At 35.1% G+C, this 9,604-nt stretch overlaps 1 protein-coding gene across 2 annotated transcripts in view; it reads left to right on the top strand.

Annotated features, from left to right (window-relative positions):
• Positions 1-290: 290 nt before the first annotated feature.
• Positions 291-9,604, top strand: part of LOC149772452 (uncharacterized) — a 144,543-nt gene continuing 135,229 nt past the window's right edge. The window contains exons 1-2 of one of the 2 annotated variants that reach the window (XM_089947818.1): positions 291-441; positions 8,874-9,001. In XM_089947818.1, coding sequence (XP_089803944.1) covers positions 8,987-9,001 — 15 coding nt within the window. In that variant the 5' untranslated portion in view covers positions 291-441; positions 8,874-8,986. The remainder of the gene's footprint in view (positions 442-8,873; positions 9,002-9,604) is intronic. The other variant, XM_089947819.1, reaches the window with a different exon arrangement.

Here is a 9,604-nt window from a genome sequence, read left to right as displayed (position 1 = left end):
ATGTGTGGGGTCAAATTGCATACCGTCCCTGGTTTTTGTTGTTGTTTCTTTTGTGGTTTTTTTTTTTTTTTTTTTGTTTTATTTTGTTTTTATTTTTTATGATAACATGAGATGATTGATTTAAAAATTTAGAAAGAAAGCAAAAATAGAGAGCATGTAAAATGTTTGTTATACATAACTATACACGACCTGAACAAAACTCGTATGACCGTAAACCAACAGCTTTCCCTTGAATACCTCTGGGAATTACGCCTGGTGACGACAGAAAGGTGAGACTGTTTTCATCCGGGCGTTAGTGAGTGCCTGAAACGAGGCCAAAGGCAGCAACAGACGACGATAGACCTTTAGCGACAAGTAGGAGTACAAACTGTACAAGTAAACGACCTCTGGAGTACGTGATTCTTTTGTGGAGTTTTGAATTCATTTATCAGCCTGTTCCAAGTAAGATCAGTTATATCATTTGGGAATAATATACAGAGTTGAGTGAGTTGGCTGGAACTTTTATATTAAAAGATGTGGGACAGTTCACCTGTCCCGAAAACCTAGTTCGGGGTTAGGGTGGGATTTTAGAAAACCTCTGTGATTCTTGTGAAGTGTGCAGTAGTCCGAGTTTCTTCTGACCCTTGCCACCCCATTTTTGATATATAGACGTTTAGGTGTAGGGTCAGAGTCCATTGCCTGTCGAAAAGTTAGAATTCGCCAACACCATTTGATGTCGGCATAGGATAGCCGCATATTAGCCGGCCTAGCAAACTTTAACGAACTTTCGTCGACATATACCTGCATGAAATCGATAGGAATATGATCTATTTTCAATATAGGTTAATAAGTGTGAGATATTCTTGAAAATTTGGCCTCCAAGTTCCTTCCTTGGTTGAATGACAAATGCACACACTACACAACATCATTTGTGCTGACAGTAAGATGCCACCCCACCCCACCCACATTATTAATACCTAAGTCAGACATCTTTGTAGGACTGCCTTCTGTTGTGACATGCTGCCTTTGAAGAATGATTGTACATGCACTTTATAATGAACAAGTATCAAATTGGTTATTGCCCAGTGAAGTAAACATGTCACAGAATAATCTATCTGGACAATGGGGATTAATGCAGGATATAGAACAGGTTGATACTACAAACACCTGAGCATATTATCAACACCAAAACAAGGAATAATTCAGAATCATTAAATTCTTGAGTCATTTAATTTACTGCTTGATCTAATAACTATTTATGCGATTCTACATCAATACCAATGAATTCTTGTTGGGATTATGGGATCTTTTATATTTTGAAGTAGACTGTAGGCCCAGAATTTCAAAGCAATTCATTATACATTTTGACATGAGTTTTTTCTTCTTGAAAATTTGAATGTAAAATACATAGGTTCCAAATGAGAGAAAAAGTATGAACCAAAGAAGTACAAGTAGAGGTAAATAATTGTCAGTTTATTCAATACATTTTAAAAATAGGGTATCGATAATTGACTTGCTGTGTCAATGATAATCACATGAGACTGGCAGCAGAAGAATATCAATATCTCTCTTTAGACAGTGGAGGCAACTCTCATAATATCACTAACCAATCATGATGGGTGTTACATAGTTCATTTTTATTGTTAAGTGCTTGGAAAGAGGCGCACCTTCAGTTAATGATGCATTTATTATACATATTGCTTTATTTATGTATACTGATTTTAAAATATCATTTGCCTCACAGAAAACAGCTATTCACGGCACAGAATGAGGTGTTCATTGTGAGGGACACTGCAAATAATGGCTAATTACATCATGATAAATCCACATAGTTACTAAGAGCTGGATATTACTAGATATGTTGTATCACAGTAGTTTTATAAGATATGGTAAGATAGTATCACTGAAATAAATAAACTGAAAATACAAAGGTGTGTCCATGCTGCAAAATAAGCAGTTCATAAATTAATTGTTATATATTGCAAAATTCCCAGAACACAAATGAAGTGTCTTCTAAATAAGTAATGATTGACCACAAATGAGTGTGTTTGATGCAGTTATGGTACCACAACACGGTGTATGAAATGGATTAAATCAAGCCTTCACTAAGCAAATGGATTTGGTTTGGATTGATTTGGTGTTTTATTGCACAGCAACACTTTGGGATTATATGCAGAGGCAAGTAAAGTGCATTGCACAGGGACTCACCACAATATCCAGTCAGGGCTGTTCTGATAGTAGGAATTGAACTCTGACACTTCTGATCTCATGTCTAATGCAGTAACCACAGATCCACTGCAGCTTAACAGGAGCTTGTTGAGCAGTCAGCATTTTGCCACTCTGATTACCTAATATAGTGATTTTCCATTTGATTTTGTGTCATCCAGTCATTTTTGACTTTCTGAACTTTTCACATTCCGATGACTGTATGCAGCAACACAGATTTTGAGCTTGATTTATGCATTTTCTAGTTCCTGTTCAACCAGTACTGTTACGTAGACATTTTATGCTTATGTGATCGATAGGCTAGAAAACTGAAGAACGAGAGAGACAGACAGAGAGTGCGTTCAAATCAACCATCAGTTATAGCTGGTATTATAAATAGAGAATGATCTTGCTCCATTTTCAGAAATACTTCTCATTATGGTTGGGCAAAATTTGACAGAAAGCATGAGGACATGAAGGGCTTTCAGATTTGTACAAATGATGCCAATTCACCATTGAATAATCACCAAAAATATGTCAACCTGTAAATGATTTTTTTGTCGTAACAGAATTAGACCAAATCCTGGCATTAAGTGCTTTAAATTAACACAGATGATGTTGATCAATCCATAACTAAAACAGCAAATCCATTAATGACCTTTTCTCAAAATCAATTCACAGAATTTGATCTAATTTGACAAAGCATTCGAAATCAATGACTTTCAGATTTTGACAGATATTGTCGATTCATCATCTAGTATGGTCATTTGATTATAAAATGAAAAGAAGAACTTCAGCTGAGTTATCTTGAAATACCACTCAGCAGAATTTGACTAAATTGAATAGAATGCATCCAAACATGAGGGGGTGCCCTGAATGGCTGAGTGGTCTAAACAACAATAACAACATCCCAACATGAGGGGCTTTTAAACTGTTACAGATGATGCTGATCTTCCGTCAGATATGGCCAACATTGGTAAAAATAGAGAATCCTTTCAGTGACTACCTGATCTCAAAAAGCTCTAGTTAGAATTTTTCAACATTCACAGAAAGCATATTGACATAAAGACTTTAAGTATTGGACAAATGATGCTCATGTATGATCAGCTGTGAATGAAGATACAAACTATAGAGATACCTTGTTTTCATAACACATGCCATCAACAGCATTGGATGAGATTTCAATAGAAAGCATCATGTTTTGCAGAGATTTCTTGACCATGTGTTCTTGCATTTAGTTACACGGGGTGAGCAATCTCATTTCTCTCTTGGGCATCTTGTCAGTTTTGCCCTACCAAAGTACTTGTCATTACCAGCAGAAATTAACTCTATGGTATATCATCCATGATTAATAATACTGGTATATATCCATGTCTTGTAGGGAAAAGCTGAAAATCATCACCTAATTGGGTTAATATTAAATCTTTCTTTTTGTCTATTAAGTTTATGTCTGTATTGTGGTTATTGTTTTTATGGTCCCCTACCTTTTCAGAGTGAAAGGGGGGGGGGGCAGAGATATATGAAATGTGTGTTTATTAGTCCATCAATCACATTTCTTTCCACTCTATAACTTTAAAGCTGTTTGGAGATTAAGGAATGAAACTTAGAGGTGTGTAATGTAGGTATCTTATGACCAAGGTCAAGATCACAAAGTATGTTCTCTTTTACATCATGCTTAGTTACTTTAAAGCATTTTTGATTAGAGCATGTAATTTGGTATACTTGTACATCATCACTTTATGGTATGTGGTGTAATGCGGGGGGAGGGGTCCTATTTTGAAGGTCATGGTCATAGCTCAGTATTTTATGTATATATTAGTTTCCCATCAGATACATATCTGTAAAGCCTTTTGAGATTACGGCATCACAGGTAGGTGTGTTATTTGCCCAAATTGGAGATGTCATCTTTACAGTCAAGGTCGTCATTCAGTTTAATGTTTTCCATCACACATCTTTTCCATTTTAGCATTAAAGTCATTTAAGATTTAGGGATGAACTAACTGTACATCATCATTGGTAGGTGTCATGTACTACATTTGGTGTCTTATAGGTCATGTTAAATAATTTCTTTTTTTATCTCCTTGTCTCTTCTGCTGTATATCTTTAAAGCAATTTGAGACTAAAGAATGAAACTTTGCTATGCTTGTACCTTATCACTAGAAAGTGTACAATATACCTGTGCCATATTGATGTTCCAGTCTTAAATGTCCAGGTCATGGCACAGTATTTTATGCATTTCATCACACTTTCCCTTCCACTCCATAAGGATCATTCCAGTGGCCTAGTGGTTATAGCATCCGCCCCAGATGCGGGAGGTTGTGGGTTCAGTACCCAGCCGAGTCATACCAAAGACTTCTAAAAATGGTACTAACAGCTGCCTCAATAGGCACTCAGCACTAAGAGGTTAGTGTTAGGACTGGTCAGCCTGGTGTCAGAATAATGTGTCTGGGTTGCACATCATGCTACATGTCTGCAGCATGATGCCCCAGTGCTGGACATCACTTTAAGCTGCCACACTGTAGACAACATAGTGATATGACTGGAAAACTGTTAAAGCCAAGTTAAAAATCTAAATCACACACACACTCCACTCCATAACTTTAAAGCAGTTTTAGAAGGAAGAATTTGGCATACTTGAACACTATCACTAGAAGCTGTGTTGCATTCAGTATTGGGCTTGCTGTTTTCCATTGTCATTCAATACTTTTAAGCTTGTTGTTTTTCTTTTCTATTCTGTTATTTTACAGCCTTTTGAGGTAAAGGATGGGATCATGACCTCACTGCTTAAGGTGGAGGACAAAAAAAAATCACCTTATTTTAATTCACTGAATATGCTTGCTGTTATCATCGTTGTTGATTTTTGTATGACTAGTTGTTGTTTCTGGTGCTATTACTGATATGTTCACAGTTGATTGCGTTGGTAATGGTACGTGGAAGTAGTATTAGTTAAAATTGATTGATTGACCATCTGACGCTAGCAGAGACAGCACATTTGTCACAGTATGTCAGAATTGACAATGTATCTCCAGCAAATCTTATAGAGCTGACATACTGACGCATTTGGGGAACTCCTAAAAATTGGTCATCTAACATCATTAGGTCTTTTTTCTTGCTTGCATGTATTGTAGATCAGTTTGTTTCAGAATTTATATGTTGGTGTATTTAACTTTTTCAAAAATGAATATTTTTATAAACATAAGGGTCCAAGCAGTTTAAAATAAAAAAGCTAAAAGTTGGTATTTTTCTTTTCTTTTTTTCTGCAAATTAGTGTGAACTGTCTACTTCTAAGTGTGGGCCATGACATTAAGAAGTACATGTACCTAGCCACTAATTATCCATAAAATAATAGATGAACGAGTATTAAAAAAACTATAAAATTGCTACAAAATTGGCACATATTGAAGGATTCCTTTGATCAAATACAAAGGGTTTGTTGGTGAATGAATTGAGTTCTTGTTGCATGACAATTATTGAGATCAGTGATCAATTTTGAGCTGTGCATTAAAGCATTTTTTTCACAGAAGTAAACTGTCGGGTACCTTAAAGAAGGTTACATCACTGTGATCAGTAAAATGCTATAAGTACATATATGCTAGCTTATAAGTTGAGTCAAACTGCAAACAACAAAGATCCTTATCTGCCATAGCATAATGCACAAGCAGATCAGGGTCTCTAAGTTTGTTCTACTGGTTACTCCTAACAAACTTCACAGACACAAATATGTCAGTGCTTACTGCACCGGAAGATCTGGGACTGTGCAATTTGCAGTTGGACTCATAATGGGGTATATATGGCGATTAAGATAATGAGATGATAAAAATGAATACACATGCTTGTCAACTTTATGTAGTAAGGACCCAATTAATTCTCAGTGTAGTTGGAAAAGCCTCAAAGTCTTGTAATAAAGCAGGGACAAGTTAGCCTAATTATTCCAGACAAGTAAAAATGAGCCTGTCATTTACCTGCATGATAAATTTTCAAAGCAAAAAGTTTAATTTGATAGATCCAGATAATTGGCATTTAACTATATGGTCACAGGTAACCATTTATTTTATAAACTATGAAAACAACCCATGTTTGGTGGTATATTAAATGTCATTTTTAAAGAAATGAAGGTTGCCGAGTGGCTCATAATAATTCCAGGAAAATTGAACATAGTTTTCATTTTATTACTGTCACAGCAAAAGGTCTGTTCTAAGACATGTAATTGTGGAATTTATGCAAATTTCTCAGAATCTTCAATCCAAGAAGATGAACTGAAAATGCAAAATTTGGGTATCATATTCTCAAGCCCTACCTTTATTTCTTTGTTAAATCTTTTCTGTATTAAAAAAGTTTCGCTTTTTCAAAATGGAGGAATCAGTTCCCCCTTCCTTAATTTTTTGTTCAAGAATAGACCATACAGACATTAATACTGGATGAAAATGGGGAGAATTCAGCAAGGAAATTTTTTAAGTCTCTACCTACAAAGGAAATTTTCACAACCACAAACTTAACAGCATATCATTTTTAAAATATTTTTAAAAAATTCTTTTTAATAGATTGTTCATATGATGCTTTGCAATTCTTATGCTACAAGACTAAAGTAATTTGTCCAAAAATGTTGCTTGGGAATTCTGAATTAGCTCTATGCACCCATATCGTGATGAAAATTGTGTAAATATGGGAACTGTATGTGCAGGTGAATTCATTCTTATCCATTTCATTATCATTGATAAACACATCTATTTCTCAGTCTGGTCTTGTGTTTTTAAATTATTCTTTACCAATGCTAGGATATTTGATTGCTTATTATTGGTACGGTACGAGTACATGGAGAAGAAGTAGATGGCATTGTGGCCACGTCAAACTATCTAATTTGGCCATTAAATGGATGTTTTGTTTAGAGTTATTAACATGTGGAATTATTAGCAGAAGGAAGGGTCACTATCCTTCATTTTATCTAGTTTTCTTCTTTTTTTAATGCAAGCAGATTGGTTCCAAACATAATGCATTGTATTTTCAACAAGAACAAACAAAACTGTTTGAATGATTAACTTAAAATCAATGCAGTTTTTATCACAGGCCACTACAGGCATAGAGTTTACTCTCTCAGATACTGGTAGCTTCCATAGGAAGTTAATTGCCTAAACCTGATTGAGTCAGTTAATTTCTATTTCAGCCTTGCAGGATATGGCCAAATAAAGTGGAGTTTAAAAAAAGACAATTTCATACTTCACAAATTATTTTAGTTGTAACACTAGCTGACCTGAAAATAGATTATCATTATGGATTGAAGAATATGGTATGGCCAAGAGAGCCTCATGGGGAAAATAACTAATGTGTTTTATCCTCTGGAAATATAGAGAGTATTATTAATGTTATAAAAGAATCATAGAGATAAATCTGGTAATTGGCAAACACTGTGGCACAACAGCTATTCTGCCCAGTCCTTTTAGACCCCCAGCTTCAGCAGGATAGCAGTGAGAATAGGGATAATTTGCATTTCAGTTGATTGTTTGCAGAACTCTTAAACTATTCTAATTCTGCTCAAGCTATTTTTATTGTAGTTCTTTTGCGTAACACACAAAAAGGTGTACCTGAATAATTGACATTTAACAGACAGTACGTTTTCTGTGTATCAGGTACTTGTATATGTATCCTAATGAGTTGAGTGGAAACTGAGAAAATTTTAAGTGGCATTAGGTGGAATCAGAGCAGAGATATGCTGTGGATCTTTTGCAGAAATATGCAAATGAGTTTTCAGTGGAATTTAAATGGAGAGTACTAGTGAAAATTTATCAGATATCTGAAATATTTGCTTCATGGAATTGAAACACTAAATAAATTGACTTTTCAGTGAAATCTAGACAGTATTCATACAGTAATAGAATTTAACATAATGTTACAACTTATCTTCCTTATCAGTAAGTTGTATCTACATGAGGTTTTCACCCAGAGACTATGTGTGCTGTCTGCTTTGATTACAAATGAAAATGGTGCTCATCTAACATCTAATATTGTTATTGTTTCTAAATGGAAAATCTTATCAACATGTAGTTTTCACTAGGAGACTTCTTATTGCATATAGGTTGGTCCTGAATTAAAATGGTGCATATCAGACTTCCAATATTGTTGCCACATATTCATCCCAAGGTATAATTTGACCTAAGTGAAAATGGCCCTTGACATCCAGTATGGCCACCACATTGTCCAACTTATTATTGCCCTACCTCCTGAAGTTAGTCCTAAATGAAAATAGGGCCAATATTGCTGCCATGGTGGTCATCGTTTAGATCTTGTTATTGGTCAAGAATATCAGAGACAATTTCAACATTTACCAGTTAAGAGAACCTCAACTATCCTGTTTTAAACCTCTTTTCAGCCAGCACAGGATTAGACCCTTTGAGGGGTGTTTCCTGCATATTGTCTTAGCAATGCCCTACACAGTCCCAATGCTTAAGAGCATATGAAATTTATGGCTATTTTATTCCATTTGAAAAATGGCATAGGCTAATTGTTTAAAAGGTGTTTCAAATATTTATTGTCTATTTAACACCGGAGACTTAATTGTGTCTATGGTTATTTTTACGGTTTTTGTGATACTTACAAATATCTGTTACACTGTGTTTCAGTGTACTGATCATTGTGCTAACAGTTCATAGACCTGTTTTGCATTATCCGATAATCACATGCCATTATATTTTCAGCTTAATTTACTTCTGTGTAATAGCTGAGGATTATTTACCAGCCTGCTTATATTCTGGTTGAAAGGCATGACCTGAACTGAAGACCATGTATTAGTACAAAACAGCTGTAGATAATGGCCAACACACAGGTAAGGGTATTTGTTTGACCCATTTGACTTTTATTACTATATATAACCTGATTTCAACTGGCTTAAAACTTGGATTGATTTAGAAAGAAATCACATAGTATGTTTTCTGGCACAGCAAGTTAGTTAATTAGTTCTCAGATAATTGATGAAAAGTTCCTTGCCCATGAACTTACAATAGTACCACGCCTGGGCAGATGTGCTGGTAGGATTTAAACCTGTACCATTTTTGATTTTAGTCAGGCATACTTACAACACTGGGTCCTTAAGAAAGAAAAAAATCTTAACAATTAGCACGAAAATTATTATGCTGAGGTAAATGATGCAGTATATTTTACTATACATGTACACATTGTGCATGTGTATAATTACATACATTCTGTTTATGGGTAGGGAACCAAAGTTGCAGTGGTTAGCATACAGGACTTGGAATCAAGAATTTGCAAGTCCGAATCTAGTCCAGCCCAGTCCAGGTGGTTATTTGCATGCTTATTATATCCTGTTATTAAACACCAGTTTTTCAATCAGTTTGTTCACCAGTTGCTTGCAGAAATGTTGAATATTGGCAAAAGTATTTAAAAATTGTTTGATTTACGATATCTACTT

The sequence above is a fragment of the Sinohyriopsis cumingii genome, unplaced genomic scaffold (genome assembly GCF_028554795.1).
Source record: "Sinohyriopsis cumingii isolate HCF-2022 unplaced genomic scaffold, ASM2855479v2 utg001505l, whole genome shotgun sequence".
In the NCBI taxonomy this organism is placed as follows: domain Eukaryota; kingdom Metazoa; phylum Mollusca; class Bivalvia; order Unionida; family Unionidae; genus Sinohyriopsis; species Sinohyriopsis cumingii.
Note: the sequence above shows the minus strand (reverse complement) of the source record. Positions and strands in the feature narration are given on the sequence as shown.